Consider the following 19233-nt stretch of genomic DNA (forward strand, 5'->3'; position numbering starts at 1 on the left):
ATAGAAGGAATCTACCTTAATATAATGGCCACAGACGGTAAGCCTACAGCCAACATGATAAATGAGGGGAAAATGAAAATATTTTCTCTAAAATCAGGAATGAGACAAAGGTCCCTAGTTTTTCCATTTGTATTCAATCTTGTGCTAAAAGGCTAAGTTAAATATGAGGAAGAAACAAAGGCATACAAATAGTAAAATTATTCCTACTTGCAGATGATATGATCCTAATTTTTAAAGAATCTAATGATTCTACCAGAAAACTGTCAGACTCAAACGTTTTTCAGCTACAGGGTAGGTTGTAAAATGAGTACACTAAAGTCAGTAGCTTCCTTACACTTCAAGTAACGAACTTGATTAAGAAGTCGGGGTAGGAGGGCCCACTAATAGCAGCTTCAAAAACCTAGGAATAAACCTACCAAGGACTCGAAAGCCTTCTGCAACTTGAAGCTTTGAGAAAAGTTGAAGACATTAAAAGACAGAAGAACCCTCAGTACACACAGATTTGTCAGAATATGGTGACGATAACTAAATTACAGAAGCTTATCTGTATTCAACATAATCCCCATCAAAATTCAAAAGATATTCTTCATAGAAAGAGAAAAGAATTTCTAAAATTTAAAGAGAAGCAAAATGACACCAAATGGCAAAAGCGATCCTAAGCAGAAGGCAAACGGAAGACGTTGCAATAACTGATCTCAAATTAGACTAAAGACACACTAAAAAACAAAACAAAACAAAAAGACACTGGCACAGAAACAGATGTGTGGACCAAGGGAATACAATGGCAGAATTAAACCACAATGGTAGTTACTTGATTTTCTATAAAGGCTTCAAAAATATACAATGGAGAAAAAAACAGCAAAGAATGCCAGGAAAACTGGGGATGGATGGAGATAGATAGATAGATAGATAGATAGATAGATAGATAGATAGATAGATAGATCTATATTTCTGGCCCTAAAATTCCTAGAATTCTGAAAGTACTCTAAGAGAACACTTCAAGGTACAGGCCTAGGCAAGGATCCCACAGGGCAAGGTGCAGCCACACACGGGGTTGAATGAAATTAAAAAGCATCGGCAAAGCAAAGGAAGCAATCAGCAATGTGAAGAGAAAGTCTGCAAAATGGTAGGAAAATCTCATTAACTGTAACTTAATATGTAATATATATAAAAATAAATTCTAACAATTTCAAATCAATAACTCAATGAGCTGAGCTGATGATTCTCAAAGGATTAAAATACAAATGTCAAATAATGAGAAAAAGATGTTCAATACCGTCAGCCATCAGAAATACAAATTAAAAACTGTTCTGGTACCCATCTCACTCCAATAGAATGGGTATCATCAAGGAAACAAACAACAAATGCAGACAAAGATGTGGGGATAACAGAAGCCTTATTCAGTGTTTGTGAGAATGCAAACTAAGTAGAAATCAGTGTGAATACTTCTCAAAAAATAGAACCACCACAGGAGGCAGGTTTGGAGATACATCTCCAAAGAACTCTAAGTCAACACAACAGAGGAACACCTGTCCATCCTTTATAATTGATGCATTATTCACAACAGCCAGGATATGGAACCAACCTAGATGCCCATCAACACTGAATGAATAGAGAAAATGAGATACACGTACACAATGCCGTGTTATTCAGCTTTGAGCAATGCAATTATGACATTCACAGGACAATAGATACAACTACAGATGATTATACTAAACAAAGTAAGCCAGACTCAGAAATAAAAATATCACACTTTCTCTCATATGCAGATCTAGGGGTGTGTGTGTGTGTGTGTGTGCGCACATACACACGTGCATGTGTGTGTGCATGTATGTGCGTGCACACGCAAAGGCACTGTGAGAATGGGGGAAGAGGACTGAAGGAGGAAGAGGGGTAAGGATTACATTAATGGGACCTATACACCACAAAAGCAGGAGGAGGAAGAGAAGGATACTAGCAAGAGATGAAGGAAGTGGGGGCCATGGAGCAGGTGAAAAACAATAAACTACATGATACATGTATGAAAATGTTCTATGAAAACCCATGTCTTTATCTGCCAGATAAAAATAATTTAAAAATGGATTATGCATGCTTATTACAAGTACACAGAAGGAAATTTCAAATTACCTATAGAAAACAACAACAATGAGGGTCGGATACTACATCCTTGAAGTGGCACATCATTTAAAAAGTAGGAATAATTCTTACATTTGATTTTTACTTGAAAGGCTGCAAAATGGAAGTAAACAAGATGTTTTAGAAATGAAGATATAATGACAAAAATTCAGTGCTCCTTAGATGAGAAGAGAAAGAAAGCAGCTGCAAAGGAGCAGAGACACAAAAGGAGGTGGAACAGAGGGGGGAGTCGGTAAAAAGAAAACTAAAGCCAACTCGAGAAAAAGGACAGATATTAACACCAAGAAAGGGAAACAGTAGCCAAAGCGACACAGTTTGCTTATAACTATTTGCAATATTTCTATGGTTATGACATTGCAAAGAACAGTGACTCAAACATTATGTTCAAGGAATTGAAGGGAAACATCACATAATAAAAAGTCAACTATTTTTAATGGATACACTAAAACTAGCGGTTTAAAATCATGGCATTTAGAAAGATGCTTGTGAACTCCAGAGACATCAGCTAGAAGACACGAGAATGACCGGAGTTTAGGGAGGCCATGGGATGTTGCACTTTTTATAAGCCTCAAAGTACCAGGGGACTTCTTCTATGTGTTATTTAATGAACATTTAATACATCAAGAATAATGATAGTACAGGGTCTGGGAAGAGAGCTTAGCTGGTGCCTGGCATGCAAGCATGACAAACAGAGTTTGATTTCCAGAACATAGGTTTAAGGACAGCCAGGCACTGTGGTGTTCTTTTCTAATCTCAGCACTGGGGACAGATAGAGACAAGTGGAGTCCTGGACCTCACTCATCAGTCACCCTAGCCTACCTGATCAGCTACACAGGCCATACAAAGGCCATACACAGGCCAGTGAGAGGATTTAAAAAAAAAAGGGTAGATGGCTCCTGAGGAATGACACCCAAAATTGACCTCCGGCTTGCACATGCACACACATACATACATGTTAACTTCTCCCACAGGAACTCATGCACATGTCTGCACACATACAGTTGCAGATATGTGAGTGTCTTGCTTATTTCTGCACACTAAGTTTTATTCTTTTTTTAATTTTTATTTTTATTTTAAAATGTTAATCATAGGCTTTATAAGTTTGGCAATGCTCAATAACAAGATGCCCATACAATCAGAGGTGTAACCCAATACCCAACCTAGATATACCAACTCTCTTTGACTGGCAGAGACACACGAACATCCGCCTCCATGTTCCCCTCCCCCTTCCCCTTTCTCTCCCCCGCCTCATCTCCTAGCTTCTCCTCCTCTTCTTACTCCTCCTCTTCTTCTCCTTACTCCTCCCACCATAGATTCTCCTAGGTATCACCCTTCCTGTTACAATAAATAAGTTTTTATTTTTAAACTAATTTCTGGACTATTCCTTAGGTAGCCCAAACTCAGTATATGCCTAAACTTTTTTAACCTTAGCCCTTAAACATCTAACCCCTTCAACATGTGCTTCTTAACTTGCCCAACGAAAGGAATAGTACCAATCTCATCCAGTACTAAAACATCACCTTCAAGAACTCCATTTTCCTTAAGCCATTATGTTTTCTCACAACTCCTATCTTACAAGTCTGCTGTGTTCTGGAACTGGAAACTGAACCCTGTTCCTCTGCAAGAACAGTAAGTGCTTGAAACCACTGATCCATCTCTCAGGCCCCATGGGTGGTAGTTTTATAAATACCTTTCCCTGTATGTCCCACTGAATTATTACCATTGGGGGACTGTGGTGACAACACTGGTGATGTCTCCTGTGAATCCAGGGGCCTATAACGATGCCCATGTTACAAAGCAGCCAAATGAAACACAGTTACCATTTAATGTAGACATGCTTCGTGATCCTAGATGAACACGGTCATATATCCTATTTCTATTTCTATTTAAATAAAACATAAGCAATTGCATCTCACATGGACAAACAGCATGGAATGAAGATAAGGAAATTAATACTATGATAAATGTTTTGTAAGATACAAAGTAGTGTTATGCATAGAAAGCATGTGGGTCTTACAGCCTATTTGCTTTAATCTGATATGTATGTAAGCACAGCCCATTTAATCTCTGCATATAATATAAGCCATGACCTTTCTCTTATCTCATCCTCAGACAGGATATTAGATTCTATACACTTTCCATACTTCTATTATGTCAGTAGGCCACGGTGTAAGATTAAATCACGAATAGCAGGGTTTGTAGCTGGACGGTAGAATGCTTACTGAGCACATACAGGTCCTATGTTCCATCTCCAGCACAAGAAAACAAAATATTAAAACTACACTGAGTATCTTAGCTTCATTATCTAACAATTCTTACATTTCCAGTCTTGTTGCCATAATACCTTTGTTTGAAAATGGGTTGTAGATATGTATTCCCAAATACATGATAACAGTGACTGAGTGCTAGAGGTAGACCTGTAGAGATGAGAACCAGCAATGCCATTAGCTATACATTCAGAAGCTGCCCTTGGTATCTTTGACTTCAGAATACTAGGAGCTTGCTTTAAGATACTGGTGCATCAAGTGCTTAGAATTGTAATATAAAACGCTGTAAATACAGGTACCCAAGAAGCACAATCTATCACCCTAACTTGCTATGTGTCTGTTTTAGTCATTACAATTACAGAGGTTATATTGTGATTTTTTTTTTCAATAAAACAGTGCAATATCTGGTAGGCCTTTTTCTTTAGGAAAGAAAGGAAAATGGCAGTATCAATAATATAAGCGATTATAATAAATTAAAATTAGAACACTGTACCTTTTTTTAGGAATGTTACTTCCAGAAGAAAATTTCTCAGGCACTTTGTAAGAATATGTTCTCTCCAAATTAGACTATTTTTCCACAAGTAAAGTCCATTAAAAAAAGAAGAAGAAGAAATTACAAAAAAAATTTAAATATAAAGAAATCTCAAAATAACAGTTTTTCCCCTAAGCAATCAATTCTTCAAGTAAACAAGCTGAAAATAAGCAGTCGAACCATCACCTTTTTATGACGTTAAAGACAGTTTAAGAAGTAAATAATCCAAAGAATGTCCTGAGACACAGAAGCCCAAATTACAAAGGTGATTCAGGTCCATATCAACATTCTTAACCAGTAGAAAGGATGTACCAGGAGATTGGATTCCACATTTTGCCATCACCATGTTCAGCTAGAGACAGCCTATACACAATAATACACAAAGAATCTGTAGTAGTTACTAAGATACTAACACAACAGGAAAGCACACATGTGCCCATTTACAGATGGGACGGGTGTGTATGTGTGTGTATAGCTTTAATGAGAATATTTAGGAATCAGACTTATTTATTAACTCTAAGTATAATGTATCTTTGTTTTATAAATCATTTATTTGGCTTCAAGCCAAAACAAGCATTAAAAGAAAAATAGTTTATGAGCTACTTTTATTTCTTTATTGTTCAAGAAGTCATATATATTCTCTCTTCATTCTAGTCACACATTTTCTCTTTGTAGTTTGTGGTTTTTATACGTGCCATGCAAATATAAGACTTTAAACCAGGAGTTGCCTCCATGTAGAATGAGATAGTAAGATCCATCCCTCAAAAACAAACCTGCTCAGAAGTTAAACCAGTTGATTTTTGATTAGAGGAATGCTGCGTCGTTTCTGAAGATACAGGATTAGAACTGAAAAACAGTAAAATTAAAATATCCCCTAAGTTAAAATGTAATCATCCAATTTATGAGTCATTACTCTCAGAAAACCAGAGATTATCTTACCCTTTAAGAACTAATATTTTTTAAAAAAAAGATTTCGCACCAAAAAAAGGGGTTTCAAATAAAACAAAACAAAAAACTGATACACGGTCAATAATATTTGCACTGATACTAAAACACAGGCAGCAAGCATATTAGCTTCCTGTGCCTCCAGCAGGGAGGTATGGGCCACTAATTCCTTAGCACCAACCCCATGATGCCTATGCAATGCACAAGAACCTTGCTGGCTCTGCCTTTGATTCTATATGGCCACAGGGTGACCATAATTCATATACATTCATCTACTCATTTCAATACAGTAGCAGAAGACCATAGCACAAACCTTTTTAAAATATAATTTAAAATCCTTTTTGTCTTTGCACCACATTGTATCTGCACAGTACCACCTATAGATGCACAAAACAGGCTGGGCAGTGGTGGTGTGCATCTTTAATCCCAGCATCGGGGAGAGAGAAGCAGGTGGATCTCTGAATTCTAGAGGCCAGCCTGGACTGCAGAGCAAGTTCTAGGGTGGCCAGGACTAGGCAGAGAAACCCTATCTCAAAAAAGCAAAACAAAAGGATTTCCCTAAGCCTGTTTTCTTCTATAAGGAACACTTTCTTTAGCCTTATCTAAGACAGCACCTCTGTATGTCTTGCAGTCAGATACTTGACATCAACCAGGAAAGTGTTTTATAACTTACTCTTTCCCCATGGCCCACTTCTATGACTGGTACTCAAAGAAGACAACTGACTTACCTGCACGATGTCTATAAACTGATAGAATTTGAATCACTTCAGCAAAACCAAAAGGGAATGGGGGAAGAAAGACGAAAAAAATAACCTTGGTAACAGAACCTTCCTCGGAAACATCTCTTCGTTAGCTTGAAGGACGAGGCTCGGAGGAGACTGCAAACTGGCTTCACCAAGCCACTTTCTACCCTATCAGAAACAAAAAGCATCTTAATACACAGTGGGAAGAACTGAGTCAAGCAGGCAGATCTTTGTGCTCTTTACCTTTTTCGTGAGGGAACAAATCTTTATAAATTTGTTTTGCCTGGGAACTTCTACCAAGTATCCTTCAGCTATGAGATGGTGAGAAAGGGCCTTCCACCAACTCTCTGCTCGCTCCTTGCCAGCACCAAAAAGCCCATGATGACGATATTTATCAGGAAGACGCTGAGAATTCTGAAATCAGAAACAAAGTGTCGAAAAAAAAAAAAAACGCTCATTCAAATAAACAGAGCAGATAAAGCAAAAGCCTACCTAGCAATTCTTTGGGTTTAAAAGCAAATTTCAGCTTTGAAACCTCTCCGATTCTTATGCTCTCTGCCTTTTTGTTCTGAGCACTTCAACTGATGAACAAGTAGTGAAAACAGTATTCTGTCTTAAATACAGAAAGATCCTCACATAATTCAGATGCAACCGGTTCCCAGTGGATACGTTTGGATATGTGTCTAGAATATTTCACCTTGGCTATTACAACTCTGACTGACAGTTTTTGAAGAATGATCAGGACTACAGCTCAATTCTAGAACCTGAGTGATAAGGGAGAGTGTGGCCCGAGAGTTGTGCAATCGTTCCTGCATCCCTGCATCCCTGCATCCCTGCATCCCTGCATGGTTCCTCTCACTGTGCTGTGCATGCTAAATGTTGATGTTCGCCCATTAATACTTCTGAGTGATGGCAGAACTCTCATGGGAGACTCTTGACTCATGAAGTCCTAGAGCCAAGAGGAAGCTGTCATGCAAGTTTCTTGTCCTGAAACACAGAAGTCTGCCCGCGTACTCTTAAAGCACTCTCCGTTCACTTCAGCCGCTCGCTGCCTATTTCATGGATCCCACACTGAACGGCTTTAAGTGTGCATTGTAGTGTGTCTCACACTGCATCACAGAAAATTACGTGTGTCTGATGTTCTTGAGATGATTGTGCTGGACTGAAATTCATCTGTCATTATAACCTCTGTCTACAGTGCCCTCTATTACACAAACTGGAAAGTCACAGACACATTTCTAGAACTTTCTCTCATCCAGAATTCTGAATGTGATTTTAAGCTCTGTTAATCAGATGCTATTTGCAGGACATGTACAAGCAGGATGTAGGCAAAGGCTACTCCTCTGCAGTTATCTGCAAGCGCACATGACTGCAGAGAGTCATGTGTGATCGTGACCCATGCAGTGTTATGCTCTGGACGTAAAAGCACAGCTTACAGGCTCACGCATTTGGAAATTGGTCCTCAGCTGGAGATACTCTCTTGAGAGGTCGTGGAACCTTTGGAGATGGAGGCATGGCTGGTGGAAATGGATCACTGGTGGCAGATCTCAGAGCTACATCCCACCCCTTCTTCCCGGGCTGAGTTCTCAGCTTCCTATCTGCTACCATGATATGGCCAGCTGCAAGTTCCCAATGCTACGGACAAATCCATATTAAGCCTCGCCTCCCCTGCCATGAGGGACCGAATCTTATGAACCATGACCCAAAATAAACTTCTCCCTCAAGTCACTTCTGCGGGGCATCTGGTCATCACGACGAGAAAGGCAACCAATACAGGTGGCTGTTGCACCCTTTCCTTACTAGGCATCTATGTGGGTGCTAACCCTCAGTGTGGGTCCATTTGAATTGAGTATGTGAAGTCAAATACATGTCAGCTGAACGTGTTTTAAGCACTGACACACAACATAGAGACTATACCTGTTAGAGTGCACTGTAACTACCCTGGAAAGGAACACCTTTCACCTGTCTGTGTCAAATGGTGTAACTATGCAAAAGATGTTATTTTGTTTAACTATAGCAACCATTTTAATATATACTTAATATATATCATTTAATATAATTATATATATATATATATAATATTCTCTATCAGTATGTGATCAGGTTCCCTGATTAGTCATGTAGAGCTGGTAGGGCCTAACTTTGTGGTAGGAGATTCTATTGTTTTCAAATAACATCAAAAGCATTGAGTTGCCTAACTGGCATTGCCCTATCCTCTTTTCTTCCTAAGCAGAAAAAAAAACCCTAAATTTAAAATGCACATTTACTGGGATGAAGTAGTGAGGCTTTTCCTAATTAGTAAAAGGTACCTCTTCCCTTTATGATCAATAATCATTGTAAATTCTGTGCACTGTGTAAATAAACTGATATAACCATGTTTCTATGGTAACCACTAGGCAGAGAATGAAACCTATTTATTCCTTGATATATTACATCTATGTTTTAAAAGAATCATATTCCTGGTACAACTATAAACTCAAACTAAACTGGGCAACCTGTTTTAAAACAATACAATGAGGATTTAAAAAAGCATTTTTTGTTGTTTAATGTGTAAGATTGTTTCCCTATATGTATTTATGTATGTATATATGTATGTCTGCATGCATGTATATATGTCTGTCTGTATGTATATATGTATGTGTACCATGTGCATGCACTGGCTATAAAAGCCAGAAGAAAGCATCAAATTCCCCTCCATCTGGAGTCACAGAATGATCTGCCATGTAGATGCTAGCTAATCCATCCAGGTCCTCTGCAAGAGCAGATCTTAAGTACTAAGCCTTCTCTCCAGCCCCCAGTAAAGCTTTGGGAAATATTTAATGATATCTTACTCTGAGCAAGACATCCTCATAAACTGTATAAATGTTCTGGTTAGCTGAAATTTCCAAGTTATTCACTGAATAACCGAAACTACTTAGAATGAGAAAGCCATCGCAGAGAGAATATAGTATCTATTTAGCCATTTTTAGCTCCAAAGGCCTATGTATAGCTACATGGAATATAATCTGGAGACGAAATTGTTCATACTGTTCTTGTCCTTTAAAAGTCCTTGAAAAGAATACAGTTCATATTACAGAGTGCAGAGCCCAAGCACTAATGAGTAAAGGCCTGGGGGCCAGAGGACGCCACCCAAAGGACAAGTTTCTATAGAGGTGAAACCTTCAGACTAGTGCCTGGTACAACAGAAAATGGGGAAGAAAAATGAAAACCTGCCACTTCTCCAAACTTCTTCAAAAATTAAACTGCTTCTTGTTGTAAATTTTATTCTTGCTGAGAATGGCATTATCTTTTATTTTCTCCCCTCTTTCTGTGCCCAAATGTCTACATCAACTATAATCCCCCTAAACCTACAACGCCCCCCCCCCAAAAAAAACAGAAATCTCCAGCACTCTCACAAACTACCCTGACGCCATGCCCGCTCTTCCAAGTTTGCGCAGCAGCTCCCGGTCATCCATACATTCCGTGTCTCTTTCTGTACTAGATTATACTCACTTCTTCCCAAACATCTACACTAGATGTTAGCCTTCAGCTAGATCAGCATGTATCCTCTGCAAAATAAATGTAATGCCTTACATAAAACAGATGCTCGGTAGCTCAAATAGGCTTAATTTCCTAGCTCTCCCTTCCTCCTTCTCCTCCTGCCAGCCTGCCTCTTTCCAGCCCCTAAAGCCCAGAGAGTCACAGCTGTCGTTTCAGGGGTTCAGTAGGTAAGTTTTCGTGAACCAAGGGCCTTGTGCATTTGGCCATGTTCTCCAGTACTGAACAGCAGACCCAACCCATAGTAATATATTTCAATCAGTGAAATAATTTGTCTAGAAAACTAAACTGAGTAGCCCATCCTGCTACATGTTTTTATAACTTTGGAGAGTGGTTAGAACTCCCAGCAGTTACAGCCGACTACAGTAGTACATGCCTGCAATCTTACTGCTCAGGAGGCTTAGACGGAATTATCAGTTGAGGGCCAATCTAGGCATGATCTTGTCTCTAAAGTAGATACATACAGATGTGGGCACATAGGTATACACACACACACACACACACACACACACACAAATCAACCAACAGTTCTAATAGCTGAATAGGGCCAATCTTTTCTCAAAAGCGTTATCTGGGCTGGGGAGATAGCTCAGTAGATAAAGTGCTTGATGTCTAAGTATAAGCACCTGAGTTTAGATCCCCAGCACTTGTATAGAGAGTAGATATGGCAAATAAATTAGAAATGAATAAAGGTTTCAATGTTAGGTCTGAAACTCTGAAACTTCCAGAAGAAAGAAAATGGAGTACACCGAAGTATACAAGCTCAGATAAGGACTTTCTGAAATGGAGCCCAGTCATCTACAAAATATGACCACTAATCAACAAATAGAATCTTATAAATTAAAAGGCTGTACTAAGAAAGAAACCATTACATGACCAAAGGAGCAGCCTATAACCAAAGGAGCAGCCTATAGAATAATGCCAGCTACAGCTGACAGAGAGCTAGTATATAGAACACACAAAGAGTTGAAAAACTAAACACTAAGAAAACAAAAAGTCGGTCATCGAACTAAACAGAAGCTTCAGAAGAAGAAACACAAATGCCTAGGAAATGTTTTTAGAAGTGTTTACCATCCTTAACCACCAGAAATCCAAGTTGAAACTGCATCAAGGATAAGATTTAAAAACACAGAAGACAAGAAATCCTGGTGATGATCTGGGGAGCCCTGGTACAACTGTTGGTGAGACTGAAAACTGGTGTGGCTACTTCGAAATCAGTAAAGAGAATCTTCAAACAGTTAAAATTAGATCAATCCTGTGGCCCAGATAAATCACTCCTGGGTATATACCCAAAGGATTCTATTCCTACTACAGAGATGCATGCTCATCCATGTTCATAGCTGCTCTACTCATAATTGCTAGGACATGAAAACAGCCATTAAATTATGAAATAGATCATGAAAGTGTGGTACCTATACACAATGGAATTTGATTTGGCTATAAAGAAAATTACAGTCCTAACAATTTTCAGGGAAGTGGATTGAGCTGAGACACAATAGTGATTCGGAGAACCCAGACCAAGGAAGACAAACATCATCACATGTTCGCACTTACATGTGGACCCTACTATTAACTACTCCAAATAGTGTGTTTAACTTGGAGTACCTGTAGAATCCAAAAAACTAGAAAAGGACCATTTATTGGTAGAGGCAGGTGAAAGAAAAAAATGTTAGGGGAGGGGATAATGGAATATGCATGATATAAAGGGGGAAGAGGTTTAAGCTGTAGAGTGGGATGAGAGGGTAGAGTGGAGAAGGAGAGAGAGGGGGAGAGAGGTAACAAAAGTTTAAAAAACCCATACGGAAACTTACTATTTATAAGCTTCCTACACACACACACACACACACACACACACACACACACACGCACGCACGCACGCACGCACTTATATAAAAGAGTCAAGTCAAAGTGGATGAAAGACCTAAAACTGGATACACTAAATCTCATAGAAGAGAAAAATGGGAAATATCCGTGAATGCACTGTACAGGAGACAAGTTCCTGAACAGAACAGCAATGGCTCAGGCTCTAAGATCAACAACTGATAAATAGGACCTCATGAAATTGCAAAGCTGCTGTAAGGCAAAGGACACTGTCAACAGGACAAAAAGGCAGTCTGCAGATTGGGAAAGGGTCTTCTACATCTGACAGAGGGCAAATATACAAAATTTACAAAGAATTCAAGAACTTAGACAACAACAACCCAAATAACCCAATTTTAAAATGGGACGCAGAGCTAAACAGAGAATTCTCAAAAGAGGACTCTCAAATGGCAGAGAAGCACATAAAGAAATGTTCAAAGCCCTTAGTCATTGGGGAGATGCAAATCAAAACAACACTTATGTTCCATCTTATACACATCAGAATGGCTAAGATCAAAAACCCAAGAGAGAGCACACAGTACCACGCTATACTCCATAGACCCAAAGAAGCTAAACAAGAAGGAAGGCATAAGTGAGAAAGCTTGAATCTCACGTATAAGGAGGAATAAAATAGTTCTAAGAGGCAGATGGATGGAGAGAACTGGGAGGGGATGAGGAGGGTTCTGGATCAGATGTAGGGAAGGACAGGAGAGATGGCTAGATACCCATGAAAATGAATAAAAATCTGCAATTGACAGGGGTGGGAAGGTGAGTGGCATCTCCAGGACGAGACAGAGACCTGGGCTAAGGGAGGCAACAAAGAATTAGTGGGCGTGACCTTAGCTGTCACTCACCACATTGGGGATATGAAACCTGAAGAGGCCATCTCCTACAGCCAGGCAGGAACCTGAATAGAACAATAGAGACACCAACCAACCCACAAAGCTTTCAACACCAAATTTATCCTGTCTACAAGTAATGCAGGCATGAGGGATGGAGCAGAGACTGAGGGAATGGCCAACCAGTAACTGGCCCAACTTGAGACCCATCCCATGGCAAGCACTAATCCCTGACAATATTAATGATACTCTGTTATGCTTGCAGACAGGAGGACCATGTTGTCCTCTAAGAGGCTCCACCCAATAGCTGACTCAGGCACATACAGATACCAGCCAAACAGTGGGTGGAGCTTGGGGACTCATGGAAGAACAGGAGGAAGGCTTTCGGCCCTGAAGACACCACATGCTTTGGCCACAGAACATGGAGAAATCAAGCGGGTACTAACCAGGAACTTCCTTTCTACTGGCTGGCTAGCTTTCACAATACTAGACGGTACTATGCAGGCTGTTGGAGGAGACAAAGTCAACCTCTTATTCATTGTTAATCCTGGCACTAACATGACAACCAGCATGGCCAGATATGGCCATGGGTACAACAGTGGTCTGAATTCTGTAGGCTTAAGCAAGCACTTTCTGACAGGATTTAAGTACTGTCCTCTTCCTACCGATCCCACACCCATTCCACAGGAGGAAATATATACATGACACTGTAAACCTGGCCAGAACATTTGGTCAAGGAACTCACAGACCTAGGGGTCAATCTACTACTGTTATTTTGCTAGACTTGCCTCCAAATTTCTATCCCTAGATTAGGACCATGCTCAAGCCTCATCAGAGAAGGTTCTTTGTGCAGTGGGTGGTGGTTAGTGCAGAATCTCACAACCGGTCAAAGCACAGAGGACAAGTGTCTGTAGAGTGTTCATTGACAAATGGGACATCAGGGTCACACTCCTTTCCCTCAAGGCTCAGAGTTCGTCCCAAAAGGAGACTGTTAGGTCAGAGGTCATGTAGAACTGGAATAAAACAGTGTCTTCTGGACATGACAGACCACTGCACCCGTTAATTCACAGCATCCGTGGCTGCCTGCACATAGGCAAGCTAATAAAATTTCCAACAAGGGGTACAGATAAGGTTCATGAGCTCCTAGGGGGCAACTATTGACAGCTGATGATGGCTTTTCAGGGCGAGGGTCATTCTGTATGGGCATAGCTCCTCATGGGCCGAACACATTCTAACAGATGCCTGTATCCATGACAGGGGAGTTGGGGGCGGGAAGCTATCAAGTTGGGATAAGTGAAGAGGCAGTGGGATGTGCCTGGGAGGAGTTCGGAGAACACTGAGGATGATTATGACCAAAATACACTGCATACATTATAAAGTTCTTGAAACACCAGTAAACTATTATTTAAGAGGACAAGCTGGGTATGTAGAACGTGCTATAACTACAGTGCTCGATGGGAGGAACTGGAGGCAGGAGAATGTCAGGGACTCACAGGCAAGCCAGTCTAACCAAGACACTGATTCCAAGACCAAGTTCCTGTTTGATGACCAACTGTCAAAAGAATAAGAATGAAATGCAGAGTACCAGAGGGAGACGTCTGATGTCCACTCTGTGTTCACAGGCGCAGGCGGAGGTGAGAGCACCTGCACACCTGCACATCCTAAAATATTAAGTGGTACCTAATTCTGAGACCATGATAAAAATTAGCACTTTGATAAGGCATTTTGGAAGATGTTAATCTTGGTATGCAAATGATCAATGTGGTTTTTTCTTTAAATTATGGCCATTGATTAACTTATGGCATGTTTGAGCAATGTCAAAGGTTTTTACATGGTGAACTGTTTAGTCAGTTAAGACAAAGTTCTCTAGACAATCTTCGTTATTTTCTAATTAGACGCATTAAAAAAATTTAAACTCTATTCTACAAATTATGGATAAATTAAGCATTTATAACTTTTTAAAAAACATGTAGTAGAGAATCAAGCACTAACGAAACCAAATTTATGCTTATAAAAATCATCTCTTCAAAATAACTCCAAGACAGTTTGATATATCATCTTACATATTAAAATTACATAGAAAGGTATTAACGTGTCCTAAATTAGTTAAGGGGAACAACTTACTTAGTTCTCAAGAGAATTACTGTTATAATTTTTCACTGATATCCCAATAGATATCAAGATCAGCGAAAGCAGAGAAAGGTAACTTGCCTTACTCTCGCTATCGTTGGCACCCACACATTTTCATTAAGTGATACTTTTTAAAAGCTTTACACTTTGCGCTAGCAAGGGTAGTATAAAGTTTCACTAAGGATGAACTGCTTAATTTGAGGACTCCCAGAAGACACTGCCGGTAGAGGACGCCTGACTTGGTTTTCCAATAATAAGTGAAACCTGATCCCTCTTGTGACCACTGGAAGTTTGACGAGAAACAAACTTATTTATTGATATTGGATACAGCTGGATCGTATCAAATCAAAACAAGGACACTTTTCATAAATTAAATACACACATTGGTACAGGGGTTTTAAAGGTGACAAACATAAAAAATGAATGGACACATCTCAATGGCATCTGAGCTGTCCCATAGAGTTGATAAAAATAAAAACTGCTTGAGTAACATTTCTGTTGTTAAATTTATAGGAATTTTTGCCTTTTAAAACCCAAAATTTAAACTCCATTATCTTGAAAGCACTGACACTTGAAAGGATAATACAAGCTTTCAATGCATTTCATTAAAAATATTTCATAACTAATTCCATAGATTACTTTCTAAGCACCCGCAAAAACATTTACATGAAGCACTTGAGTATTTAACAAGCAACTGCTTACCTACATGATTTTAAAATTCTATATACAAAATGAGCATTTAACCTCTTCTATAAAGCATGTTTTTAAATAAGCAGATAGACCCATCCACAAAGTACTCTGCCTTCTACTCTTGGTTTATCTAAGTGATATTAATATATAACTCTTAAATTTACAGACTCTTAATTCAGAAATAAAATCATAGAAGCAGGAGGACTGCAGGAAACCAGCTCTGTACGTGTATTTGTACCTGACATTTGCCAGCACAATGAGACCAAATGAATCACTCAAAACAGAAAAGAGTCCAGTTAAATCACGTATTCACTGGTAAAACACCAAAATAAACAAAAGCCCTTTCTTAGAATGTTAAATATCTCTAACATAAAACACCATCGGAGGGAAGACTATGCTGCCGTATACTGTTGTTGAACCTAGCCAGTTACAACATAATCCCTGAAATTAAAGTTTTGCACAAAGAATATAACCGTATCTGGGCATCAGAAGACACAACTTTGTTCTACCAGTCCCTTGACACACTGCAAGTTAACTTTCCTTAATTATCCTAAGAAAAAACAATCTAGGGATTAATGCAATTGCAGTGTGGTAAACTAATATGCTATTTTCAGTCTCCAGCGCACAGCTGACCACCAGAATCCAACATAGCAAACCAGCATCTGATGTGTTACAAGATGTATCCAAGCAACGGATGCAGGGTTAAGGTGGGACTCAAGGTGTCTCTGCATTGCTAGTGAATCATCTCAAGAAAGCTAGAGCTACAGCCACACGGTGGAAAGCACTGTCAGAAAAACTCACGGGAGCTGTTACAGATACACTTACAGATCCTCGGAGAAATAAAATCGGAATTCCAATTCCAAATTTCTCCTGCAGGATGTCCACAGCAGATAGTAGCTGGAATGCTTGTGGCCCAAAGTCTTGGGATGTGTCCTCTGAGTTGTTAGCAGTAAAGCAATGATTCGGTCTGAAGAAAAGTAATAATATACTTAGAAAACACCGACAATAGCATGCTCCCTTAGAAATCAAAAGATAACAACATCGAATCATGTAAAAAATATTCCAATGTGTCTAACACTTCCAAAGCTACACGTCAAGCTTATTACAATCAACAGCATGTGTATTACTATCTGAGACACGAAACACAAATAATAATACATCACAGACGGTGCTTTCTCATAATATAGTATCACAGACGGCGCTTTCTCGAGGTACCCAGAAGCTAAATGTCATGGAGACACACAGAAGACAAACAGGCTCAAGGACATCAGAGAGGCAGCATCCCGGCCAGGGTAGCTCCACACGGTCAATTATATAAATATTGGATGCTTGTATTACGTTACACCAGAAAGGGGTAAAAAAAAAGGTTTTAGGTTAAAAGTTGCAGTAGCATGTTACTTGGAACCCTAATAATTTTACACCACCGAGCTTACAAACTTGTCAGGCTGGCACATTTCACAGTTACATTCCTTAGTCGTCCTCCAAGCTGATGTAAAATTATCATTAAGGTAATGAATTTTTTTAGCTTGAGAACAAAAGAAGTCCTTAAAGACTCTCAATTGATATATTCAATTACCAAATTCAACTACCTTCCACATCACATATATCTTTAGAATAGCAGTAAGAATGCATTTTGTATTCCAGATAAAGCTATTATGTTTTGATTTAAAGAAGAAATCCACTGGCTTCGGTTTATTCTCCCATTTACCTCTGTAGTGGGATGCTTAGGTGACTTTCTACAGAGTATTTAAAATCATCAAGATCCCATTAAGTGTGACCTACACATTATCTTACCACCTTAAATACATATTATTGTGGTGATCATTAATTCCCAAAAGTTTTTAAATTTTTATCCCTGACTTATGCTACTTCTGATATACAGCTACTGTACCCAGAGACACAACTAACTCAAAGAGGTACCACTTGTACTTATTTTATTTAGAGTATAATAAACCACACATATCCCTCTATACAGACTCATCAAACCTTCTTCACAATCAAGACCCAATGAATGCACTGTTCTCAAATCTATTCTCCCTGCCTTTAACCTCTGCCAGCGCTGATCTTCCCTGCAGGTCTGTCTTTCAGAGTATGCCCATCCTGTCACATAGAAGCAGGGATATTTCCTCATTTAAATGTTTGCTGGAATTTGTCATCGAAGCCATGCAGGCTAGAGAGTTCTCTTTTCATTGGTTTTAAAGGAAGAACTCAATCCTTATAACTGGCAGAGGAGTATTCCACTTAAGTGTCACCATGCCTTTGCACTGTCAGAGACCATTAAGAAACTGGTCCATTAGATCAGTTTTATGCATTTCCAGTAAACTGGCTTGTTCAGAGCATTCTCTTTGTCCCCTCTGACTCTGTTCTCTTCATCAATCACGGGGTATGCTGTGAAAGTCTTTCATTTCAGTGTCCAGTTCAAAACATTTTCTCATCAGCTATAAGCCTTGACTCACAGGTTATTTATTTGGTTTTTAAGGGTTTGGGGATTTCTCTTTTCTTCCCACTGCTGCTTTCAAGCTTGACTCCATTAAAGCAAAAAGCATGATCCAAATAGAATAGTTCTTCAATTGTCAAGGTTTGCTTTATGACTCAGTGGAAAACACGTGCGCGTAAGCTGCCATTGGAACAAATGGCTGAAATGCTTTCAAGAAATTAATTACAACTGGCTTGCTGATACCTTCTTCATTCCTTCATCTCCTCAGAGATTCAGTGGGGGTGTTGTTTTGGGAGCTTTGGGGTGGGTCATGCTTACTGTTGCATCTTACTCTGCTTTCTTTCTTTCTTTCTTTCTTTCTTTCTTTCTTTCTTTTTTTTTTTTTTTTTTTTGAAATTTTTTTCGAGACAGGGTTTCTCTGTGTAGCCCTGGCTGTCCTGGAACTGACTCTGTAGACCAGGCTGGCCTCGAACTCAGAAATCTGCCTGCCTCTGCCTCCCAAGTGCTGGGATTAAAGGCGTGCGCCACCACCGCCTAGCTTACTCTGCTTTCATTCTCAGTATCTGGAGACACAGTCCCACTATGGGACCTAGGTTCTTTTTGAGATCACTTGGTCAGGCTGGTCTCAGACTCTTGATCTCCTGTCTGAACATCTGAACTTGCCATTACAGGCATGCAGCAGCCCTTCCTCATTTTTCCAATAATTCTATTGACTTGTAAGCAGATGTTGATGTCACCAGGTACACGTGGGTCTCTGCACCTTGCGTTTGCTTCTGTAGTCCTTATGTGTAGGCTGTGCACATTTGGGATTATATCTTCTAGGTTGTATGGCTTGCGTGACAAAGTGGGGCTGTTGTTTGGTCAGAAAATAATCTAAATGCCACAGCAAACGTATTTTGTAGATGTGAAAATACTACTTATGATCAGATGACTTCAAAGATGGAAATTATAGCAAAAACAGGCTTGCTGGGCAATGAACTGTTTCAACACTATAACATCAGCTTGCCTGATACAGTGTCCAGGACAAAACTTAGCTACAAATTTTAAGATGTGCCACCACACCAATGCTCGTCACCTCCCCCTCCTGTTCTTTCCATCTCCCCTCTCTCTCTCTCTC

General features: G+C 39.5%; 1 protein-coding gene across 4 annotated transcripts in view; it reads right to left on the minus strand.

Moving 5' to 3' along the window:
• Nucleotides 1–19233, minus strand: part of Wrn (WRN RecQ like helicase) — a 132339-nt gene that overhangs the window by 21524 nt on the left and 91582 nt on the right. For all 4 annotated transcript variants that reach the window (XM_028768204.1, XM_028768202.1, XM_028768203.1 and 1 more), the window contains 5 exons: nt 16505–16646; nt 6867–7037; nt 6694–6791; nt 5709–5781; nt 4897–4970 (listed from right to left, as the gene is read on the minus strand). In XM_028768204.1, the coding sequence (XP_028624037.1) occupies nt 4897–4970; nt 5709–5781; nt 6694–6791; nt 6867–7037; nt 16505–16646 (558 nt within the window). The remainder of the gene's footprint in view (nt 1–4896; nt 4971–5708; nt 5782–6693; nt 6792–6866; nt 7038–16504; nt 16647–19233) is intronic.

This window comes from Grammomys surdaster, unplaced genomic scaffold (genome assembly GCF_004785775.1).
Source record: "Grammomys surdaster isolate TR1022 unplaced genomic scaffold, NIH_TR_1.0 185, whole genome shotgun sequence".
Classification (NCBI taxonomy): domain Eukaryota; kingdom Metazoa; phylum Chordata; class Mammalia; order Rodentia; family Muridae; genus Grammomys; species Grammomys surdaster.